General features: G+C 40.3%; 1 protein-coding gene across 8 annotated transcripts in view; it reads left to right on the forward strand.

Moving 5' to 3' along the window:
• LOC132819732 (transcriptional-regulating factor 1) overlaps nt 1-25,886 on the forward strand; it is a 278,026-nt gene that overhangs the window by 181,894 nt on the left and 70,246 nt on the right. For 5 of the 8 annotated variants that reach the window (XM_060831421.1, XM_060831428.1, XM_060831420.1 and 2 more), the window contains exons 3-4: nt 19,415-19,534; nt 21,478-23,175. In XM_060831421.1, coding sequence (XP_060687404.1) covers nt 21,763-23,175 — 1,413 coding nt within the window. In that variant the 5' untranslated portion in view covers nt 19,415-19,534; nt 21,478-21,762. The remainder of the gene's footprint in view (nt 1-19,414; nt 19,535-21,477; nt 23,176-25,886) is intronic. The other 3 variants (XM_060831424.1, XM_060831426.1, XM_060831427.1) reach the window with 2 other exon arrangements.

The raw sequence follows: 25,886 nt of genomic DNA on the forward strand, positions 1-25,886 counted from the left end.
GTTAGTCTCAGGTAGTGCATTCTAGATTGTAATCACTTGCTGCCTCATAAAAAGCTGTTTCTCCTTCCTCCATTGTTTCTTGTATGAATTACACGAAATATGTGTTCTTGATCTTGGCTATGGGCAGGAACAGACTTTTCCATCTCCTCTGTTCAGACTCTTGAGGATTTTGATTATCTCCCTCAAATCTCCTACCAACCTCCTCTGCTCTAAGAAATAGTCACAATTTGTCACCAAAATGGAAATTCCACATCTTGTAACAACACTTGCGAATGTTTTGTGCACTCCTAAGGCCTTTCCTAAAGTGAACACAGTAGTCCAGGTCAAGTCAAACCAATGTTTCATTATCTTCCCATGTTCTTCCTGCCAAAAAGTGTCTTTGTGAAGTTCCGCACTCCTCACCAGATTGCAGTATTGTCAAGTTTGACATATTCACAAATTTCCAAGTTGTGCCCTGCACACCAAGATCTAGATCTTTTAATATGTATCAGGAAGAGCAAAGTTCCCAGCACTGGCTCATGTGAGCTTACACCATCCTCCAGTCTGAAAAGCCCTCATTCACCACTGCTTTCTGTTTCCTGTCACTCATCTCAATTTATTTCCATGTTGCCATAGTAATGTTTTATTCCTGACCTATAATTTTGCTCACATGTTGAGCACTTTTCACACATCTGATTTCTTACTTTGCAGTCACAGTATATAGAGTTTTCTGATTTTCATTAATTATTCAATTATGTATTTAAAATAACAATTTTGTTTACTAGCTTTCTGCTATTTCTCCTTTTCCTCCTCTCCTGATAATACTGACTGTTTTGCTCCATAAAACGATTGACCCTGGTTCAGTTACAGTTCCTCATCTGTCTGCGCATTCGATTGTACATTCAATGGATTTATTGGAGTCAAAAGATACCATCTCTTAAAATAGTTCAAAATTCATCCCATTGACCTGATCAATAAGGAGTATTCCTTCCTGTTCCTGGCCTGAATTACTCTTTTGTCTTTTCCATAAAAGATGGATTTGCAGCTTGAAACTGATTACAACATGCTCCTTTCTGTACTGTCTGCAACAATTGGGGCCATGGAATGTTATTGCCAAATAACATACAAACGAGTTCTACACAAGTTCAATCTACAGAGTGTAGCACATTGTGATATGGAAGTGCGGGCAAAGTTTAACCGACTGATCATTCTTAAAGAATTGTAGTTTGAGTTTTTCCTACACTGTCATTCCATATTTTAAGAAAACATTGCTTAAATTATTTTTTACATGTAATTTCTGTAATTTGAGAATAAGATGTGAGTAATAGACTGAATGGCTATGATGCATTTGGTGGTTGATTCTCAGTCTTAAAATCTTGAATTTGATGACTTGCTAATTTTTGTCCCCAGCTTTATCAAAAATTGAGGAAGCAAAGTCCCTTATCAAAATGTACTTCTGTTCTTTAACACTGCCTTCCATCTGCATAAATGCATGAAAAAACATTTGAAGGCCTCTTGTGTTTTAAAACTGGAAAAGTTCTGGCTGGGCCTGAATTTCAAATGTTCAGTGAGCCTCAGATGACTCATTTCAAGCAGCCATAAATGCATTAGAGTAGGAATAGATACTGTATGTCACAACAATCAAGGCAATCTTTGACCTGTTTTCTGCTGCTAAATTCAAATAAGCACTTTTTCAGCATTGGGCATTGGACAATGATTAAAAGCAAAGTTCTAAATGATTCCACTTCTTTATTTGCCAACCTCTACCCCTTTTCTGTCTTCCCACCCACACTGACTTACGTTGTCCAGGGATGAAGAGTCCTGTTATGACCCATTGTACTGTCCTGGCTGAGCTGTCCATAGCTTAGAAATACACATGACATTGTGTTTCTTTGCCAAGTATCAGGAACTCACCTTTTGAAATAAAATCAACACAATTAATTTCAATAAATTACTTCATTATCCTCCAGTTATGAATTTTGCAAAGGCAGCGGTATTGCTGTTCAAGGAACCCGGGTGTTTGTCATCAAACAAATGCTTCAGCAGGTCTGGCAATACTTTGTGGAGAGAGACATAAAGTTAATGTGTCCAGTCCAATAGGACTCTTCTTCAGATTAGACTTGAAACACAGACTGTTTTTCTTTTTCCACAGATGCTGCGAGACTTGCTGAGTTTCTCCAGCACGTGCTGTATCTATTTCAAATCTCCATCATCCGCAGTTTGATTTAACCCAAGTGTACGTTTTGAGTTAGCAAATGTTACAGAAGTAAAAGAACAAATGTTATGGCTACTTTACAAAATAACATTGGCTATTTAAATGTATCTTTGTGCATGAGGAGACAATGGACTGGAGGTATTGTCACTGGACCCAGGTAATATTAAGCGAGGAATCTTGCAGTGAGTAACTCACTTCCTGACTCCCGAAAGCTTAACCATTAAGTACAAGACGCAAGTCAGGAGTTTAAAGGAATTATGAATAGCTTTTGTCCTGAATAGTAGTCAGTCAGGCAAATGAATCATCTTGTTAGTTAAATTGGGTATTTTCACATTTGTTGAGTAGTACAGATTGATTATTGCCATGCTCTTCCCAGATAACAAAGTTAATGATACAGATAATGCAAGTCTCTTATCCTTAGGAAAGTTTCCTCTTCACGCCTTGTTCGTCTTCTGAGAAATATAGACAAAAGAAGCAGGAGTATGCCATTGGGCCTTTGAGTCAGCTCTGCCATTGAGTATAATCTTGGCTAATCATCCAACTTAGTGTCCTATTGTTGCTTTCTCACCATTACCTTTGACCCCTTTAGCCCCAAGAACTATACCTCCTTCTTGGAAACATTCCATGCTATGGCTTTGTGGCAGAGAATTCCAAAAGCTCACCACTGTCTGGATGAAGAAATTTCTGTTCATCTCAGCCCTAAATCACCTACCCCATATCCTTAGACTATAACCCCTGGTTCTAGACTCTCCAGTCATAGAATCATTTTAGAACAGAAAGGGGCCCTTTGCCCCATTGATTCTACACTGACAAAATTTTTTCTAAAGCTACACTATTTCCATTTTTCAGCACTTGTCATAGAATCAAACAGCATGGCGATACACCCTTTGGGCCAACTTGTCCATGCCAACCAAGATTTCCAAACTAAAATTGTCCCACTTGCCTGTGGTTGGCTCATTTCCTTCTAAACCTTTTGCTATTCATGTACCTATCCAAATATGTTTTAAATGTAACTGTACCTGCATCTACCACTTCTTCCTCTGGCAGTTTATTCCACATACAAACTACCCTCTGTGAGGAAAAAGTTGCCTCTCACATTCCTTTTAAATCTTTCTCTTCTCACTTTAAAAATATGCCCCGAGTTATGAACCTCACCACCCTAGGGAAAAGACCTTTCTGTTCATCTTATCTTTGCCCTCATGATTTTAGCCTTTAGCATTGAATGTTGTGACATACCCATGTACTTTAGAACACCTCACCTTCTCTCTTGGTCAGTGCATTCCAGATTCCCACCACTCAGGGTGAAAACATTTTTCCTCATAATGTCTTTAAACGTACTGCCTTTCACCTTAAAACTATTATCCCTTATTCTTGACCCGTCAGCGAGGCGGAACAGCTGTTTTTTATCTATCCAGTCCATGGTCTCCATCTGTATAATCTTATGGATCTCAATCAGGTCCCCTCTCAGCCTATTCCACTCTCAGAAAATAAACCTGAACCGATCTAGCCCCTCTTCATTGTTAAAATGCTTCAACTAAGGCAACATGCTGATGAATCTCCTCTACACCCACTCACGTGCAATCATGTGCTTCCTATTGTGTGACCAGAACTGCACAGAGTACTCCAGCTATGGCCTAACCTAAGTTTTGTACAGCTCCAACATAACCTCCCTGCTCTTATGATCTGTACCACAACTAATGAAATGCACATGTCCCATATGCTGCCTTAACTATCCTATTAAGCTGTCCTGTCACCTTCAGTGATCTGTGGACTAGTGGCCCACAATTACTCTGTTACTTCGAGCTTCCTGGAGTCCTGTCATCAAGGAATGTCTTTCCTGTGTTTATCTTGTCAAATCCTGTTAGAATTTTATAGGTTTCTGTGAGATTCCCACCTCATTCTTCTGAACTCCAGTGAATATAGTCCTAACTGATCCAGTGTCTATTATGTTAGTCCTGCCAACCCAGGAATCTGTCAGCCAAATCTTTATTGTGCTTCCCTCCTTGCTGAATTGTGAAGTCCAGTTGTGGCTTATTGCATTATATAAGGGTTGTATAGAATTTCTTTTCGCTTTTCTACTCTCTGCTTCTACTTGGATTATTACATTTATAAACTGTTTTACAGCTTTTGTCAGCTAGTTTTGTCACCTTCTTAGTTTGCATGTGTAAGAATACTCAGATCTCTTTGCTTCTACGTAATTTTAACACTGTACCATTTTCTTCCTCATCCTTCAAATTGCATCCTTTGTTATATTGTAAGGTGTATGTTTGTTGTTTGCCATTTAGGTACTAGAAATATTGGTCTGTAATGGGAGAAGAGGCAAAAATATCTTCAAGTTAGTAAGTGCTTGTGTATAACCTACAATAGATTAATAGTTATATTCTACAGAAGTTGCTAATTCCATAAGGCTGCTCTGTGTCTTTGGATAGTTTCAGTTTTTGTTTGCTATTATCTGGCCTCCTGCCCTTATTTTCATTCTTATCATCATTCTCTTCAGTTTTATCGTTCTCATTCTTTACTCCCCCTTAGTGTGCACTTCATTGAAATTGCACCATTCTTTTGATTACAATTTAATGCTTCTCTTATGGTCCTTGCCTGGTCAATGTTTCTTCCAACTTTCTGACATGATTTTCTTTCAGATATCAAATGTGTTGTATGATATGTTCATTGAATGTGCAGTCTTTTAATATGAGTTGATTCTTTACCAAGGGCTTAAAACTCTTGAGTTCTATTTCCTAATTTTTTTTCCTTTCTCAAACCATTATTTAATTGTATAGAATTTAAACATTGCTAAAAGGAAACAAAATGTCTCAGCCTTTTGAGTTGCAGTTATTAGGACAAAGATGCAAGAAATTGATTTGGGGCTATAAAGGGACACTGTTGTCTAGCATGAGAAGACAGTGCTGATTGGTTGGGTCTTCATTGACCTGGAGATGCAACAGGAACGTTGTTCTCAAACCAAACAGACTCTTTGGTATTTGCAGGATGTGGTCAGGCCAGCAATTATTACCTGGACGGAAGTTCAAAGACAGCCACATTGCACTTGATTTGGAATCACATGTAAGCCAGACCAGATAATGACTGAAATTTCTTCCCTAAAGGACATGAGTAAACCAGATCGGACATTTTTTCCTGACAACTGGTCAAGATTGTGGGCGGCACGGTGGCACAGTGGTTAGCACTGCTGCCTCACATCGCCTGTAGACCCGGGTTCAATTCCCGACTCAGGCGACTGACTGTGTGGAGTTTGCACGTTCTCCCCGTGTCTGCGTGGGTTTCCTCCGGGTGCTCCGGTTTCCTCCCACAGTCCAAAGATGTGCGGGTCAGGTGAATTGGCCAAGCTAAACTGCCCGTAGTGTTAGGTAAGGGGTAAATGTAGGGGTATGGGTGGGTTGCGCTTCGGCGGGTCGGTGTGGACTTGTTGGGCCGAAGGGCCTGTTTCCACACTGTAAGTCTAATCTAAAAAAATTTCATGGCCATCACTAGCCGCCTAATTCCAGATTTTTATTAAATTCAAATTCCATCATCAACCATGCTAGGATTTGAACCTGGGTCACCAGAGCATTACTTGGATCACTGGCTTAATATTCTAGTGATCATACAACTAGGTCATCCCCTCCCCATAATGAGTCAAACTGTGGCCATGGAAACAAAGCAAAGTTTGGAAGTCTCTATGATCCCTATTTTCCCACTAAAAAAAGTGCAATCATGTATGAATTTCTTTCACATGTATAAAGAAGGATCCTGTGTTAATATGAAGAGTTTCTAGCAAGTGTAAATGTAACACACTCTGAGCAAGACAGATGAGCTTTAATTCTTAGCCTGGATTATTTAATAAATTCTGTCCAATTGTTGAATTACAGCTAATGTTGTTGACAATTGTTTGAGGCTTGCAAGCAGGGGTTGATTGAGAATGATCAGTATTCTCCACAAAACAAATGATCAATGGGGTACGGTCAAGCGCACATCAGGAGTACAGTCGAAGTACCTGGCAGTACACCTGCACTGAAATTCTCATTTCTCATCTGTGTGGAAGGCCGAAATCTTTATCGCTCAATGGTAGAATCCTCTTGGTGGAGAAGGCTATATATAGGTTATCTGCAAATTAACAACTTAACACAGCTTCATCTACAAATGTTTGAGGTACCTTCTACAATCAAGGTAATCTGAAGTATATTGGACAATTGTGAATAAAATGGTTGATTAAAAAGAAACCGTTTGTTCATACCTATTATAAGGTACTTACACTGCAGGTGGGACTTGAACCTAGACCTTCTGACTCTGTTGAAATAGTACCATTGCCCTTTGTAGGCCCTTGCTTTATGTAGGCAAGAGGAATATATACAGCCATTGCATCATTTACATTGGAAAAAGTAGAAGTCATGGGGACTGTCAATTTCTGGTGAATTTTCATAGCAATATGATGCGTATTCGGAATTTATTCTGTGAACTAAGATCAATGATTAACCGCTCTTGCTGCATCCTCTATCTAATGATGGCCCAACCAGTCAGCACCCTCTTCTCCTGATCCTGATCAGTTCAAAGTGAAAAACTTTGATGATGTGACTCCTTTTTAGCATAGCTCTTCCTCTTTCTATCCAAATGTTTCTCAATGTAGTCGCTAGTTCAACAGTTGCCACTCAGTACGTGAACTGAGCCATTCTTTCAGTTCAATAATTAACCTGTCAGTGACAGGGCATAATGCAGCGCATTTTTTTAAGATTCATTTGAATGCAACAATGCTGCTCCACTCACCAGCCCTTCTCTTGCTTCCTGTCCTCTCATACATCACTCTCCCCACATATCCATCAACTGGTGAAAACTCTCTCTGATTCAAGCAATCTGCACTGTACCTCAGTTTCTCATTCCATAATGATCCATTTGATTGACTTCCTGCCCACCTACTATCTCATTCCTCCATCTGGAACAAGATCCATCAGCAGACATCCTTTGGATCAAGGCATGTAAAACAAGGGAAATTGCGTGTGACAAACCCTCATCAATCGAGGTTTATAAAATCATGAGGGGCATGGGTAGGATAAATAGAAAAAGTCATTTCCCTGGGGCTGGGGGCATCCAGAACTCGAGGGCATAGGTTTAGGATAAGAGGGGAAAGATATAAAAGAGACCTAAGGGGCATCTTTTTCACGCAGAGGGTGTTCAGTGTATGGAATGAGCTGCCAGAGGAAGTGCTGGAGGCTTGCAGAATTGCAACATTTAAAAGGCATTTGGATGGGTATCTGAATAGGAAGGGTTTGGAGGGGTATGGGCCAGGTGCTGGCAGGCGGGACTAGATTGGTTTGGGATATCTAGTCGGCATGGACAAGTTGGACCGAAGGATCTGTTTCCGTGCTGTACATCTCTATGACTCTATAATTGGCATGTTTTGAACTACCATGGCTCATGCTAAACAGACAAGAGAACTAGGCTCCTGCACATCCAATCTGCATCGCAAAATCTTTGTTACAAATGAGTTTGAAGTAGTGGGGTACAAAACACGTTGCACCAACCCAGGAGTGACCATCTGCAGATTACGTGGTGGACAGACAACTTAAATTCAACAAATGGGGAGGATATCATTTTGCTCTGGGTATTTCCATTCACAGAATAAAGCTAATTTCGAGTGAAATAATTGAAGAATCCTAATTTTATTTTCCGTGGGTTAAATTGGGGAGAAGTCAGAGAGTGCTTGAATTGTAACTTTAAACTGGCATTTAGTAAGTTGTTCCGCAATGTTTTTGTATGTGTATTTTCTTTGACTTGGCTAAACGTTACCAATGGCTCACAAGGATGTCAAAAGTGATCTGAGTAACAAATGTCCTTTGAATGTTATGCATTCTAGGTATGATGTGGAGGTTAATAACAGAATTGTCTGCTTCTGGTGATTTATGGGCATTTCGTTTCCATATAGGGTCACTAATCTGAAGCTTGAAGGTAATTCATTAATTGAGCAATTTCTTTAACCAAAATGTAAATTCAAATTTAATTGCATCTGAAGCATATAAATAATAAGAAAAAATCAAACTAGATTTTCATCATTCCACTTCCTAGCTGGGTACAGGTCATCATTAAGCAAATAATGTGCTAATTACTGGCAATACTGTAAATCTGAAGCCAAAGAAAGTTAGGATTATTCAGATTAATTTCTAAATATGGGATAATGAAGCAAGTTAATATTTTGGATGTGCATACTTTTTCAGAATTGGCTGTTCAATGTTTGGATCCAAACCCAGAATGCGCATGCATTTCTTCTCTCTCCAACTGTGAACTGACTATTGTGTGATGAGCATCATCTATATTAGTAGATTCTTGGCATTATTTGAGAATGTTTCGGGGTAAAGAGACAAAAAATGACTCAAGACTCCACCCTCTATGTGATGCATGGTACTTTTGTGTTGACTGAACATACGATGTTAAGATAAACGTCTAGATTTAGCATTCACTGTCAAAATGATGATGCGCACCACTGACCTTAAATAACATTGCCCACAAATTCAAGTGATCAATGTGTTATGGATTTCCCTTTCCCGACATTATTTTGAATCTAGCACCAAATTAGAAAGATCTCGAGACCTATGGCAACAATTATGCTGTCATTGGATGTGGGCATAAGAGGTATTGTTATTAAGTTTGCAGATGACACCAAAATTAGAGATGTCTTGGACAGTGAAGAAGATCCACAACAGGATCTTGACCAGATGGGCCAATGGGCTGAGGAGTGGCAGATGGAGTTTAATTTAGATAAATGTGAGGTGCTCCATTTTGGGAAAGCAAATCTTAGCAGGACTTATGCATTTAATGATAAGGTCCTCAGGAGTGTTACTGAACAAAGTGACCTTGGAGTGCAGGTTCATAGTTCCTTGAAAGTAGAGTCACAAGTAGATAGAATAGTGAAGAAGGCATTTGGTACGCTTTCCTTTATTGGTCAGTGTATTGAGTACAGGAATTGGCAGGTCATGTTGCGGCTGTACAGGACATTGGTTATTCCATTTTTAGAATATTGCGTGCAGTTCTGGTCTCCTTCCTATCGGAAAGATGTTGTGAAAATTGAAAGGGTTCAGAAAAGATTTACAAGGATGTTGCCAGGGTTGGAAGATTTGAGCTACAGGGAGAGGTTGAAAAAGCTGAGGCTGTTTTCCCTGGAGCGTCTGAGGCTGAGGGGTGACCTTGTAGAGGTTTATAAAATCATGAATGGCATAGATAGGATAAATAGGCAAAGTTTTTTTTCCCCTGGGGTGGGAGAGTCCAGAACTAGAGGGCATTGTTTTAGGGTGAGAGGGGAAAGATATAAAAGAGACCTTAGGGGCAATTTATAAAAGAGACCTAAGGGGCAACTTTTTCATGCAGAGGGTGGTACGTGAATGGAATGAGCTGCCAGAGGACGTGGTGGAGGCTGATACAATTGCAACATTTAAAAGGCATCTGGATGGGTATATGCAGAGGAAGGGTTTGGAAGGATAAAGGCCAGGTGCTTGCAGGAGGGACTAGATTGGGTTGGGATATCTGGTTGGCATTGACGAGTTGGACTGCAGGGTTTGTTTCCGTGCTGTACGTCTCTGTGACTCTGTGGCTCTATAAATAAATGACAACTTTAAAGTATTCTCATAACAAATCAGGAAGTAAAATATGCCAACATATATACACTTTCACTAAATTTTAGAGATGATTAATTAAACGTGCAGATTAAGAGAAACTGAAGTTGTTCAGATTTTATGAAAAAAAAATTCCAAATTGTGGATTCTATCTGAAATGAAAATATTCACGTTTCACAAACTCGATTTGACTTTCAAAGACCATGAAATTCTCCGCAATAATTGTGAACATAGTCCACTGTTCAAGCTGTTTTACACTTTATTTAGCGAGAATTGCTTTCTCATAGATATTTGCAGCAATACTAATTGCATAAGAGGACAAATTATTTCATGTTTGCTGATGATTGTATTCTGGGGAGCTTCAGATCAAAGCATGACTGTATGTGTATGGACACCAGACATTGCTGAGAATGTAAGCGCAATACTAACAGTAAATACTTACAATTTCAACATTAATACTACATCAAAATCTGTGCCAAATTGTTTTCTCCATTCTAACAATTGTCTGACTAATGAATTATAAAATAAAAATGATACGTTTTGATTTATGGACCAGATAAAAAAATGTGTTTCTCATAATGCAGTATGGCAGATTGTTGCAGCTTGTTGATGTTGAGGATTTCTGTGACAGGTTTGAGCCGTTGTCATCTTCTAAATTTTGAATATTGGTGTCCAATCTTGTCCTCAATTTTCAATTTAACCCAAGTAATGTAATAGTGCAAAGTCAAAGTGTGGCCTTGGAAAACCACAGCAGGTCAGGCAGCATCCGAGAAGCAGGAGAGTCGACATTTCGGGCATAAACTCTTTGTTAGGAATATGGAGGGGGAAGGGGGCTGAGAGATGATTTGGAGGGTTTAGGTGGGGCTGGGGTGGGGGGGTGGTGGGGTTGGTGGCTAGGAAGGCAGATGCAGGTGGGAGGATGAGTATGATAGGTCTGTGGGGAGGGTGAATTGGATAAGTGGGAAGGAAGATGAACAGGTCAGAGGGCAGTGCAGATTTGGAGGGTTAGATCAAAGATAATGTGGAGGGAGGGGAGATTTGGAAATGAGTGAAGTCTATGTTCATGCCATGTGGTTAAAGGTTGCCAAGGCAGAAGATGAGGCGTTCTTCCTCCAGGCTTCGGGTGGCTTGGATTTGGCATTGGAGGCGGCTCAGGACTTGTATGTCCTTGTTGGAGTGGAAGAGGGAGTTGATTGGTGGGCCACAGGGTGGTGGGCTGTTTGGTGCGTGTCCCAGAGATGTTCCCTGAAATGCTTCATGAGTTGGCATAGTGTTTCCCCGATTGTAGAGGAGAATACATCGAGATCTGAAAAGATCCTTTGAGGTCTTGGATGGAGATGAGGGGCAGATGTTTGGGCACAAGCTTTAATTGCATTCAGGGTATATTGTTGAAGAAATGATCTTCAAGATGGCGGAGGTGACAAGGTCGGTGGTTTTGGGACTCCCATTTGTCCGCTACCACTTGAATGACCGACTGCATTCTTTTTGTTTTAATTTTACTTCCTTTAAATTTTGAATCAGATTCATGTTCTCTTCTTCCTGTGGCTGCGATGGTGGAAAGAGGTTGTGGGGAGCAGGTGGTCTGGTCCATTTCTTGTGGCCATGGTGATCGCAACTTGACTGACTGTTCTATCATTGATGAATTGGGGTCTATTCTTTTCCTCTGATATTTTGGCAGGGTTTGCAACAGTGGCAGAGTGACTGCCCTCTCGGTTCTTGGGAGTTAATTTTGGATGGTCGATCGGTTCTTGTAAGTTCAGATGGATACTGGTCTTTGAGAGTTTGAACAGTCATCTAGAAGAGTAGGGATAATAGAAGGCAAGGGAAAGAAAAATAACGGAAAGAACTAGTGAGGGGAAGCTGAGAAGGAAGGAGTAGCAGCATCAAATCATTGAAGAGAGGTCTGGAAATTTGAAATCTCTTTAAACATCTTTCAGAAACATTAAATGTTACTACTGTTTGTTGAAGGACATTGACCATAATGTTAACTTATTTTGTTGGAATACAGTTACTTCTGCTAGAACACATGTTTCTCCAACATGAATTGGCTTTAACACGATTGAAGAATGCCGAATATTATTTGTAGAACGCAAACTTTCCTTACTGTATTGGCTATAACGCGATTCCGATCTCAGTAGTATAACTGGCACAGTTATTCTGCCATTTTCTTTTAATGCAAGATTGCACAAGAACGGAAATATCGCGTTACATCAGAACTGACTGTAAATGCTTTTGCGTAAACAAAAAATAAACTGACATCACAGTCCAAGGTCTGAGGGACAACTGAGTTTACTTTCAACCTCACTAGATGTGAAAAAAAATCCCATGGAACTACTTCAAGAAGAACAGAGGAATTTCCCTGGGCCCTGGCCAATATTTATCACTAGGAGAAAGTGAGGACTGGAGATCAGAGCTGAAAATGTGTTTCTAGAAAAGCGCAGCAGGTCAGGCAGCACCCAAGAAGCAGGAGAATCGACGTTTCGGGCATGAGCCCTTCTTCAGCAATACATTTTCAGCAATATTTATCACTGAATTGGATGCTTAGAAATGAATCATTTTTGGATGCTCCCTGTATACAAATTGGATGCTGTGCTTCTCTAAGTGTCTCAGTAGTGAGTGTCACAATTTGAGACAGCAAATTGTAGCCTATTGCATCTGCATATGTAAGCTGTTTATTTGTCTATTTTTCATGTCCTAAATTTGTACTTTGGGTGTAATAGGAGCATAGAAACAGGAATAGGCCATTCAGCCCCTTGAGCTGGCTTCAATATTGACATCATGGCTGATCTGTGGCCTAACTCCACATACTTGGCTTTGGCCTGTATCCTTTAATATCTTTGCTAAACAAAAGTTTAACACTCATATTTGAAATAATCTGGCAGCAAATACCATTTGTAGAAGGGAGTTCCAAATATCTACCACCCTTCGTGTGCAGAAGTGTTTCCTAACTTTGAGTTTTTTGAGAAGGTGACCAATCAGGTGGATGAGGATAAAGCAATTGATGTGGTGTATATGGATTTCAGTAAAGTGTTTGATAAGGTTCCCCACTGTAGGCTATTGCACAAAATACGGAGGCATGGGATGGAGGGTGATTTCGTGGTTTGGATCAGAAATTGGCTAGCTGAAAAAAGACAGAAGATAGTTGATGGGAAATATTTATCCTGGAGTTCAGTTACTAGTGGGGTACCGCAAGGATCTGTTTCGTGTCCGCTGTTTGTCAATTTTATAAATGACCTGGATGAGGGCATAGAAGGATGCGTTAGTAAATTTGCGGATGACGCTAAGGTCAGTAGAGTTGTGGATTGTGACAAAGGATATTGTAGGTTACAGAAAGGTATAGATAAGCTGCAGAACTGGGCTGAGAGGTGGAGAATAGAGTTTAATGCAGAAAAGTGTGAGGGATTCACTTTGGAAGGAGTAACAGGAGTGCAGAGTACTGGGCTAATGGTAAGATTCTTGGTAGTATAGATGAGCAGAGAGATCTCGGTGTCCAGGTATATAGATCCTTGTCACCCAGTAGATAAGGTTGTTAAGAGGCCATATGGTGTGTTGGTTTTTTTGGTAGAGGGATTGAGTTTTGGAATAATGCGATCATGCTGCAGCTGTACAAAACTCTGGTGTGGTCACATTTGAAGTGTTCTGTACAGTTTTGGTTACCGCTTTCTAAGAAGCTTGTGGAAGCTTTGGAAAAGGTTCAAGAGGAGATTTCCCAGGATGTTACCTGGTATGGAGGGAAGGTCTTGAGGAAAAGCTGAGGAACTTGAGACTGTTTTCATGAGAGAAAAGAAGATTGAGAGGTGACTTTATTGAGACATAGAAAATAAGCAGAGGGTTAGATAGTTGGACAGTGAGACCCTTTTTCGTCGGATGGTGTTGGCTAGCATGAGGGAAAATAGCTTTAAATTGAGGGGTGATAGATATAGGACAGATGTCAGAGGTAGTTTCTTTATTCAGAAAGTTGTAGGGGTGTGGAATGCACTACCTGTAATAGTAGTAGACCTGCTAACTTTTAGGGCATTTAAATGGTCATTGGATAGCCATATGGATGAGAATGGAATAGTATCGGTTCAATGGGCTTCAGATTAGTTCCACAGATCAGCGCAACATCAAGGGCCTGTACTGCGCTGTGATGTTCAATGTTCTAACGTTTTTCCTGAATGATTGGCTCTAATTCTTAGACGATTACCCCTAGTTCTAGAATCTCCAACCAGTGGAAATAGTTTATCTCCATTTTCCCTGTCTTTTCCTATTAATATCCTGAAGACTTTGATAGATCACTCTTTAATCTCATAAATTCTGAAGAATATAGGCCTAATTTATATAATCTCTCTTCACAAATTAACCCCTGAAGTCCAGGTACACTTTTAGAAACCCCGCAAGGTTGATATATCCTTCTGAAGGTGTGCTTCCCATATCTGCTCTCAGTACTCCAAATGGGGTCCAACCCACTGCAACGTAACTTCTGCTTAGTAATGTTCCAGTTCTCTATATATAAAGGCCAGTAGCCCATTAGCCTTGTTATTTTCTACACCTGTTTGTGGTATTTTAAAGATTTATGCACCTGAATCCCCAAGTCTCTTCAGTACGACAAATTTGTAAGAGCAATGGGGTAGTAAGAAAAATGATGAGAGGGGTTGCGGGGAGTGAAACAGGGCTATACGAGGAGTGGAGGATTGGGAGTTATGAAGAACAGAAAGCAAGAAGCGATAGAAGCTGTTGAAATTAGGAAATAAACCTTGAGAAAGTTTTGCTGTAATGAATCCTAAGGTATTGCAAATTGTAAATAATTTCATAGACAGTGGCCATGGTCCATATCAGTGGAATACTTGGTTCATGAGGACTTTGAAGTATCAGCACTGTTATGTGGAATGTATTTGTGTTCATCACTAAAGATGTGAAGAGCAGGACACAAATGTAACATAGGTATTTGATTCGAGTGCAGAACACCTTTTTTTATGAGAGACATCAAAGGTACAAAAAGCTACTGTAATACAAGTGGTGTAGTTGGAAATCTATTCAAGAAGAGGAGGAAGAAATGAGAATAGAAGTGGAATTGAAAATTTTTAAAAAGCAAGCAGGCGTTGAGAGTTTGCCTGGGAGTCTAAAATAAGAGAATAGTCAGGGTGGTGGAGACCCTCAAAAATGAGGATTGTGAAATCTTATTTCTTTGAAAAAAAAGGCAGAGCAGAATACATTTTGATTTCTTGTTGTCATATGTATCAAGGTACAGTAAAAAGTATTGATTACGTGCTAGCCAGACAAATGATAGCTACATAAGTACATCAGCGTAATAGAACAGAATGCAGAATATAGTGTTACAGCTACAAAGAAGGTGCAGAGAAAGATCAACTTTAATATCTGAGAGGTGTGTTCATAAGTTGAAAAATGTGGTGCTGGAAAAACACAGCAGGCCAGGCTGCATCCGAGGAGCAGGACAATCGACATTTTGGGCATAAGCCCTTCTTCAGGAAAAGGTGTGTTCGTAAGTCTTGTAACAGCGGACAATCTTGTTGCCATGTGTTTTTAAACTTTTGTATCTTCTGTCGGGTGGGAGGGATCTTTGATTACATTGGCTGCTTTCCTGAGGCAGTGGGAAGTGTAGATGGAGTCAAAGGAAGAAAAGGCTGGTCTTGATGATGGACTGGGTTGCATTGAAATTCTCCAATTTCTTGCGGTCATGGGCAGAGCAGTTGCCATACTAAGCTGTGATGAATTTGGATAGGATGCCTTCTGTGGTGTATCCATAAAAATTGGTGAGAGTTGTTGTGGACATGCCAAATTTCCTTAGCCTTCTGAGGAAATAGAGACACTGCTGTGCTTGACTGGAGTGTCGTTGTGAATGGACTCGGACAGATTGTTGGTGAATTTACTTCTCAGAACTTGAAATTCTCACCGACCATCATTGATAGGGACAGGGGCGTGACCTCCACTCAGCTTCCTGAATTTGATGACAACTCCTTCGTTTTGCTGAAATTGAGGGAGAGATTGTCTTTACATTATGCCACTAAGTTGTCTTTCCTGTACTTGAGAATTGGGTGTTCAAACAGAACCATAATTGTGCACTTCAGAGTAGGCACAGAAATTAACATAATTGAAAATAACAAGGCAAAAAAAGCATATAGGATGTGGTTGTTGGAGAGTTGCATGGTTTTGCCTATTCTAGTTTGACCTCATCAGGTTTCTGAAATTTTCTAAGTTTTTAAAAAATAGCTTTTATTAAGTGCCTTCAACAGATTAAAATATCCCAGTTTAGTTATAGGAGTACAGCAAGGCAAAACTGGATGCTAAAATATGGAAGATAATATCAGGGCAAGTAGCAAAAACTTAATTGAAGAGGTAGATTATTAACGTCTTAGAAGACATGAGAGAACTGGAGAGATTTAAGGAGGCAGTTCCAGAGCTTGGGCCTAGACAACTGAAGGCATGGTCTGGAAATGCACAAGAAGCCAAAATTAGAGGAACACTGATATCTTGGCGAGTTGTGGGGTGAGGTGATACTCCAGAGATAGGGAGCCCATCGAAGGATTTGAAAACAAGAAAGGAAAATTGAATTGGGATATTGCTTAATGGGAATCTGTGAAGATCACCCGAATGCGAGAATTGTAGGTCAACAGACAGCAGAGTTTTAGATGACCTCGACCTTACAGAAGATGTGATGTGGGAGGCCAGCCAGGAGTGCATTGGACTTGTCAGATATATACCTTAACCAAGGGTTGTGGACTGGAATTGGAAATCGTTTTGAGCAAAAGGAAGAGAGAGTAAATGGCAAAAAAGGTGGTGGACATGTGAGGTGTGATACTGTGAGTTTGCCTTTGATAGCAGGATGGTCAGTTACTGCCACCTAGTGATAGGAGGCTATTTATTGTTAGGGCCACATCATCTTTATTTTGGACTGTGGACTAAAAGCGGAAGACCCTGTTTTAAACCAAGGAGACTGTGCAAAGAGATGGCCTGCTGATTTAAATATTATGTTCATTAGAGCCAACTGAGAATCGTATGCAATGTTGTTTTCCTTTGGGACGATGAGAACAAATAAACAGACCTCACGGGCCAATGGATTATGAACCAAAGGACGATTGCCTGACAGCCATGTTATGTTTGGTTCCAGTCTTGGTGCTGAAGGCTTGTGTGGGAGCAGTGCAGCAGAGAACCAGTCTTTGCTAGCCTGCAAAGAGAAAGCATCAAAAGTCTCTCTCTCATGCTCACGCTCTAGTTCTTGCTGTCGTACTCTGTCTCCCCACTTTGAAGTCCCAGAAAGGAGTCATATCTGGATGTCTTCCGTTTGCTGTTCTCTGCAAATCCCCTTTCGAAGGAGGAATAAAACACGTTTAAAGAGAGTGTACAGACTGATTGTCACCAGTGAATGAAAGAGAGCATTGTGAAAACAATCTTTTATTAACAGTAAAAAAAACCTCAAAAATTAAATGAAAGCAAGTTTAAAAAAAGCAGCTCATTGAATTGTGATCCAAGCTGGTGCTATCAAACTGCGTTTCTCTTATTTTCCCCCACTTTTGATATCCATATTTTAGCGTTTTTGCGAAGGTTTGTAGCTCACGTTGTGGATGAGGTCGTAGATTCGTTTGCTGAGTTGGTGTGATTTTGCTGCAGACGTTTCGCCGCCTCACTAGGTGACATCGTCAATGTGTCTTTGATATACTGTTGGTGGTCTCTTACACCTGATATTTATGTGTCTCTTTTTTTGGTACTTCCGATTCTGCATCTGAGTGGTTTGTATTTGGGGTTTATTGATTATTGAATTCCGGTTGGAGTGCCAGGCTTCAAGGAATTCTCTCCCGTGTCCCTGTTTAGCCTGTGCCAGTGTGGTTACCTTGTCCCAGTTGAATTTGTGCCTTTCGTTGTCTGTGTGATTGGAAATGAGAGAGGACTGGTCGTGTCTGGCCGTGGTGAGATGATGTTCGTGTACACATATGGTCAATTTGCTTCCTGTTTGTTCGATGTGGTGTTTTTTCACAGTCTTTGCAGGGTACCTTGTAGATAATGTTAGTCCTGTTGGATGTGCTGACCTTTTTTTTGTTGCTGTTGTCAATCCATAAAACATAATTGGATGGTTCAATACAGTATGTGTATAATCCCTCTTCACAGTTATAATTTATTCTTTAACGAATACTGCTCCATTCCCACCTTTTTAACCTTTTCTCCTGGCTGAAATGTCTTTGTCTAGAAATGTTGAGTTGCTATTCTTGCCCCGCTTGAAGCCAAATTCCCATGCACCAGTTCTTCCTTAGAGATCTGAAGCTGTTCTCCACAACCTCCAAGCCCATAATGACATCATCATAGTGGTACTGAAGACAAAACATAGTATTAACCCTTTCAGATCCTTATACAACACCCATGGCCTGTGTAGGACTTTGTCACGTTCAAGTTCCAAAGCGAGTGATCACATTCAAGTTTGGGCAAGTGCTGCAAAGGATCAATGCTATTAAATGGGAATTCCAGAGAAACACAGTTTGATAGCACCAGCTTGGATCACAATTCAATGAGTTGCTTTTTTAAAACTTGCTTTCATTTAATTTTTGACCCAGCAGCAGTGAAGGAATGACAATATATTTCCATGTCAGGATCGTGCGTGGCTTAGAAGGGAAATTGTAGACGGTGATTTTCCCAAGTACATGTTGCCTTTATCCTTCTGGATGGGAGTGGGTTTCGATCGTGCTGTCAAAGGATCTTTGGTGAATTTCAGCACCAAAGATCGTACTGTACACACTGCATGACTAATTGCAAATCCAGTGGTTGTAAGAATCACAGTTTGTGTCTTTGGCAGTTTGATATACGAATATATGCACACAATATTGTATATACGTGAATATGTAAATTCAGTTGGGCAATTCAATTTTTGTGGACCTGGTTCTTAATGAAAATAATTCATGCTCATGCAAATTGGCCAACTCTTAGTATTTTATGTTCACTCACTTTTTACGTCACCAAATTGTCAACAGCCTTCATGTTGCTGATTCAGTGTAATATTGTTTGTTCTGCAAAGAAAGATTTGTCTGGTGTAAAATGGAAGTTGAATTGTTTGTAAGTCATTCTTTCCCTATTTTGTGTGTATTGGCATGCAAACACAGTCATGTACACTAAATGAGAATTTATAAAGTCACACAGTTGGTCGTATCGAAAGTTTCTATCACAGTGATTGGAATTTTGATAAACTAAGAAATGAAACAATCCTAGTTATGATGTCTATAAATAACATCCCAGTGCAGACTTTGAATACTTGAATACTGAACCTCTGCTGAAGGTAATTAGGAAGTTTTTGTAAATTTTTGTCTTCAGACAAGAGGCATTATTATTATTCAGTTAATATCTTCACTTCTCAGTGGATTGTCCATATGCAAATTATTTGCCCAAAAATTGTCCAAAGCAGGTGTTGTGGTATGGTGAAGCTAAATGTAAATGTACATTTTTGCTGCCTGTTATTGTCTGAGCTACTCATTTAATTTTAACCACTGTAACATGTTCTGAAATGCTGACTTGACCATTTAAAAGATTTTCATGTTGTTTATTATCCATGCACCTTTGCTAGCAACTGATCTAGCGTTTGGAACATTTTTGTATGTGACATAATGGCAGACAGGAAAGTAAACAAGCTCTGTGAATTTTATTACAGGCAATGATAGCTCTTAAATGTGAGGTAAATGCCAAGCAGCATCCCCACGGTACTGAAGAATATCCATCTGTTTTTCATCATCTTTGCCAGCCGAGTGGGGCATGAAAGTCACTCCAGTTAGTGAGTATTTTATATGGTATCACTGGATGACGCATTCTACAAAGATTTGTTTATATTCATGAAAATAAATATTTTATTTAAAAAATGACTTTCACTGTCTTACTTTGCTAAGAACAGGATTGTATACATGGCAATTTTTCCATCTTGCTATTTTCATTTTTACCATTATGTTGTATTCATTGTGTTTTAAGTACTGCAGATTTCTTTTTTGAATTTTGAAATCTGTTCAAGGTAAAATGTAACCATGTAGTTGTCCATTTTAAGTTTTGTAAAATTTAATTTAATATAAATAAAACAAAGGGTTGAGCAGGTTGAGCTTGCGATTATACTTTGTTAATTCCTGCGCTGTAATCATTAATCTTGTTGAAGCTGTCGAGATCATGTAGGAGGAGAGATGAGCTAATGCTGAGTACGTTAATATAATAGATTGCAGAGAGTTTCTGGTGTGTTCAGTGGGCTTTTCTCATTGTTAGATTTCTGGCTGAATCAGACTTGACTAGCTGTTATCTCCCTTGATGAAGACGGCAACTGAACTGCCTCAGAACCTTAGTTTACATTTCATCGATGTCACAAAACCCTGATTCTTGTTCTGTGATCTAGTGCAGTTAATATTTTTTACTAGAACAGCAGGTGGTTAGTCACTATTTTTTGTGCTCTCTATTGTAAATGAACGGTGCAAGCTGTTTTTATATGTGATCACAAGCTCTCTATGCACTTTTACCCTGGATGTTTGAAATTGGAAACAGTGTGGTGCCCTCCAGAGGACTTCAGGGACATTTACAAAAGCTCTGTTGTTAACTAATCAGATTGAACCATTCTTCCTGATATACCCACTGTCTCACATAGGAACTACTAATTAGCATTGTTGATTAAATGCCGAATTATGTACAGAAAGTGAAATAAAAGAAAGAGAATAGGTACAGAAAGAAGAAGTCAAGAAAATTTGTTTTAAGGAAATCTCCAATAACAATTTAACTGTCAGGAGAGGTTGTGCAATCTTAAAAGTTTATTTTCAGTGTGAGGGAGATTTTATAGCACTTTACTAATGACTTTTCATTTTCCTTGGCCCACATGGTGGTATCTGTGATGTTTGAGCTGAAGTTTCATGCCACTGTATTTCTTTGTGTCTGGTTTCTTGGTGAGGGATCGGTGCAGTGAAGTTTGTCAGGGAGTGTAAGCAACTTACCGATTTCCGAGTTTTAACTGTGAATATGTAGGATCTAGAAATTCATATCAAATTTATTCTCCAACAGTGGTGTGTTGATAGCCTGGTCACTATTTCTATTGCAAACTGAAACCATTGTTTCTTTCAGCAATTGTTTAAATAATTTAAATAATAAATTGTAATAATTTAAAGCAGTGCGCTAACAGAATCTATGATTGTCTCAAAACATTCAGTTCATAAAGGTTTGGCTGGTTTTGACTGCAGTATACTATCAGTTTATTCATAGAGATTTGTTGAAGTACTTGACATTTGCAAGTGCACTATGTGGGCCAGGTGGCTAGATACCAATATTTCACCTCTGAGATTTGGACTGAAACTGATCTGGTCGATGAAATGCAATTCCTCACAGTACGCTGTTTAGAATGACTTAAACAAATGGTTTAGCAAGTCTCTCACTAGTTGATATTGTGTAAGGTCTGATAATCATAACATTTGTACTAATTAGCAATCACCAAATAATAACTAATATTGGGAATAGTAAGCATGTCTCATGAGTGCTGTACAGATGCTGTTAGTAAACTTGGGCTGAGGTGTTTTATTGGAATAAAGTAGACATAGTTTGACTCTGCTTCTGGCTATGCTCTACCTGATCTAGGTATCTGACAAAGGTTGACTGCCACCACTCAATAGCATGAACGACCTTTGCCTTAATGAATAGAAAATTGTTACATGTTAAGCTTGACGTCACCTCCTGACCTTTATTTCATTTATATTACAGGTATATTGATGGTTTACTTAAATGGACAACTTTGAGATGTGTCGTGGAAATTTTTATCAAGATGTGATGCATCAATCAAGATTCATTTTGACTCGAGGACAAGATCCTGCGTTGACCACTTGAAATAGAAGGAAAATTGTACTAAAAATTTGAAATCCACTGTGGCTTAAAGAAAAACTTTCTCAGGGAACTTGTGGATTCAAAACTTCTTTTTGCTATTTCTAAGTTTTGTTACAGGCCTGGAAATCATATTGTGGTTTAAAGATTGAATTGCCTTAAGAACAAATGATGGGAGACCAACCCTTGTACAAGACAAATCATGCTGTGAACAGCACAGAAAATTTGTATTATCCACAACAGCCACAGTCCAGCCCTCTGACCAACATGAGTGGTAATATGAATCATAGCTATGGATCTACAGGCATGGATACATCTCAGACTTCTCCACCTTCTCCACATTTTCCCCCACATTCAAGGGAAGCTGCAGTAGCAGGAACGATGCCAGTTGTTACGAAAAGCCTTAGGATAGAGCCATCTCATCCAAACAATTGGCCTCATTCTAATGCTGGCAACCATGTGCAAATGCAGAATGACATTAATAATTCCTCTATGATATGGACGTCCAATGCTCAGACCGATGCTCCAGATGGATATTCTTATGTGTATTCGTCTTCAGCCAATGACACCACCTCTCAGAAGTTGACGAGTGATGTCTTGCACAAGTTGGACTCCTTCACGCAGGTTTTTTCAAATCAGAACCTCCGAATGCAACAGGCTAATAATGTAGCATCGAGCCAACCAAGTCAGACTGCCATGGTTGAGAGTGCGCGTGACAGCACACTTCGGCAACTGCTGTCCCAAAAACCTCCAGCTGAACAACAAGCTGCTGTTCATCCAATGCAGAGATTCCAACATTCCTTAACACAGCAAATGCATTGTGGGTTTCCAGTTGCACAATCAAAGCAGCAGTTACAAGCTATCCAGTATCAGCAGCAGCAGCAACAACAGCAGATGTATTTTGAGTACCAGCAATTGCCGCAAATGCCTCAACACCAGTCGTTGTTGCAACACCAGCAATCGCATGTTCAACAGCTGCAGGCTCAACAGGTGTTGTCTCAGCAGATTCAGCAACTCCCACAACAACAATATTTTGTACATCAGCAGTCACAACAACACAGTTCAGTGCAGCAGCAGCAGCAATGCCACATGCATTCAGCTCCATTCTGTCAATCGCAGCAGATTCTGTGTCAGTTGCAGCAACCCATGCAGCCACAGATGCAGCCACCACCACCATATCATGGAGACCAAAATCACAAGACCATGCAGCAGTCGCGTCAGTACTCTCAAGAACAATCCCACCCATCTCAGCATATTCAGATGGCTGCACCCTCTCAGTATTTCTACCAAGATCAGCCGCACTATAGGCAAATGTACCAGCAAAATCAATTGCATCAGCAACAAGAAGAAGCTATGCAACAGAAACCATTTTGTGCAGAAAGTAGAATTCAGGTTTCTCTTGCCCATCATACAAACATCCCTGCTTCAGAAGGTGCAGAGGAAGTGACAAGGAAGGAACTAAATAAAATGGTTCATCCTGGGAGTCTTGTGGTACCCCAAAGACCTCTCCTAGCACCATCTAATATTCCTCATTCAGTCAAGGTATCTCAACAGCAATCTCATAATTATACTTGGTCTCAGGTAAAATTCCCAGATGGGACTTGAATTAAAATTTTGTCCGAAAAAATTTGCTGATTTATTTCACTAACCTGTAAATTGTTCTGAATATGTAGTCGGGATACAGAGTCATAAAATCATTCGGCATGGAAACAGACCCTTTGTCCAACCAGTTCATGCTGACCATAATCCCAAACTAAATAGTCCCACTTGCCTGCGCTTGGCCCATATCACTCCAACCACTTATTCATGTACTTCTCTAAATGTTTTTTAAACAATATAACCATACCCGCACCCGCTACTTCTTCTGGAAATCCATTTCACAATGAACCACCATCTGCTGAAGAAAATTGCCCCTCATGTCTTTTTCAAATCTTTCTCTTACCTTAAAAACACGCTCCCGAGTTTTGAAATCCCCCACTCTAGGGAAAGACACTTGTCATTTACCTTATACACCTCATGATTTTATAAACCTCTCTGAGGTCACCTCTCAAACTCCTACACTATAGTGAAAGAAGTCCCAGCCTATCCAGCCTCTCTTTATAACTGAAACTTTCCATTTCCAGCAGCATCCTGGTAAAATCTCGAATTTAATATTATCCTTCCTATAACCGGGAAACCCCGAACTGGACATAGTACACCAGAAGAGGCCTCACCAAAATCCTGTACAACCTCAACATAAAGTGCCAACTCCTGTACTTAGAGATCTGAATAATGAAGGCAAGCATACTCAATGCCTCTTAACCATGCTATCTCTGTGATGCAGACTTCAAAGAACTTCGTACCTGAACTGTTTTCCAACGCTACCCAAGGCCCTACTCTTATTTGTATATCTTGCATTTTACTAAACCAAACCAAAACAATACCAAATTAAACTTGCATTTAAATTTGTGTTCTAGCAGTATGAAAATATTAAAAGGATGATAACAATCATATATATTACAAATGTAGTTAAAAATTCATGTGATTATATTTCAGATATTTGGTTCTTCAAATCAACGTTGTAAGTTTTGTTGCATATAAGATCACTTCATGTTTGTATCCATAGACATTGAATTAACAAGGTGCTGAGTTTTGAGATTTCGAAGAAAGCATGCAATAAGAAAATACAGTTTATTAAATAGAACTCTTTCTGTGCACACACCGCATACAACTCCCTAACTACAGAGTTAGCAATTTATTTAAAGTTGAAAAGATTTTTTTAACACTGATTTTCTCCTTAAATTCCAGACGTATTCGCTGTAAAATGATTTATTTTCACATCATTCCTCAAATCCATATTTTCATGATTCAGCATTCACTGATGTTGCTTTGTGCGTTAGTTGCAAAATATCCTATAATTCTAGGACAGCTCAATTATGTATCGGTAGACCATTTCTGTCTGCAATTATTATTACAATTTTCTGTTTTGGTCCTAATTGGTTATTTCCTTCAGAGGTGCAGGTTCACTCAATAACTAATTTTAGAAAGCATATAAGAGAGGAGTAGCAGGGGTCAGTGTTGCAGAATCTAAGTTGACAGAAAATTAAGCAAGTTTCTTAGCTTCATCCTGTCCTCTTGCAATGGTGGTTGAACATGGTTGAATTGGCAGTTTTAATTTCTCCCTTGCATTTGGAAAATGTGGATCAGTGGTGCTGGAAGAGCACAGCAGTTCAGGCAGCATCCAAGGAGCAGTGAAATTGACGTTTCAGGCAAAAGCCCTTCATCAGGACTAAGGGCAGAGAGCCTGAAGCGTGCAGAGATAAGCTAACGGATCGTGGGCGTGGGGAGAAAGTAGCATAGAGTACAATAGGTGAGTGGGAGAGGGGGTGGAGTGGATAGGTGAAAAAGGAGATAGGCAGTTAGGACAAGTCATGGGGACAGTGCTGAGCTGGAAGTTTGGAACTAGGTGAGGTGGGGGAAGGGGAAATGAGGAAACTGTTGAAGTCCACATTGATGCCCTGGGGTTGAAAGTGTTCCGAGGCAGAAGATGAGGCATTCTTCCTCCAGGCGTCTGGTGGTGAGGGAGCGGTGATGAAGGAGGCCCAGGACCTCCATGTCCTCGGCAGAGTGGGAGGGGGAGTTGAAATATTGGGCCACAGGGCGGTGTGGTTAATTGGTGCAGGTGTCCCGGAGATGTTCCCTAAAGCGCTCTGCTAGGAGGCGTCCAGTCTCCCCAATGTAGAGGAGACCCCATCGGGAGCAACGGATACAATAAATGACATTAGTGGATGTGCAGGTAAAACTTTGATGGATGTGGAAGACTCCTTTAGGGCCTTGGATAGAGGTGAGGGAGGTGTGGGCGCAGGTTTTACAGTTCCTGCGGTGGCAGGGGAAAGTGCCAGGATGGGAGGGTGGGTTGTAGGGAGACATGGACCTGACCTGGTAGTCACGGAGGTCCGTGATCCACTAATATCATTTATTGTATCCATTGCTCCCGATGGGGTCTCCTCTACATTGGGGAGACTGGACGCCTCCTAGCAGAGCGCTTTAGGGAACATCTCCGGGACACCCGTACCAGTTAACCACACCGCCCCGGGGCCCAACATTTCAACTCCCCCTCCCACTCTGCCGAGGACATGGAGGTACTGGGCCTCCTTCACTACCGCTCCCTCACCACCAGACGCCTGGAGGAAAAACGCCTCATCTTCTGCCTCAGAACACTTCAACCCCAGGGCATCAATGTGGACTTCAACAGTTTCCTCATTTCCCCTTCCCCCACCTCACCCTAGTTCCAAACTTCCAGCTCAGCACTG

Source organism: Hemiscyllium ocellatum, chromosome 10 (assembly GCF_020745735.1).
Source record: "Hemiscyllium ocellatum isolate sHemOce1 chromosome 10, sHemOce1.pat.X.cur, whole genome shotgun sequence".
In the NCBI taxonomy this organism is placed as follows: domain Eukaryota; kingdom Metazoa; phylum Chordata; class Chondrichthyes; order Orectolobiformes; family Hemiscylliidae; genus Hemiscyllium; species Hemiscyllium ocellatum.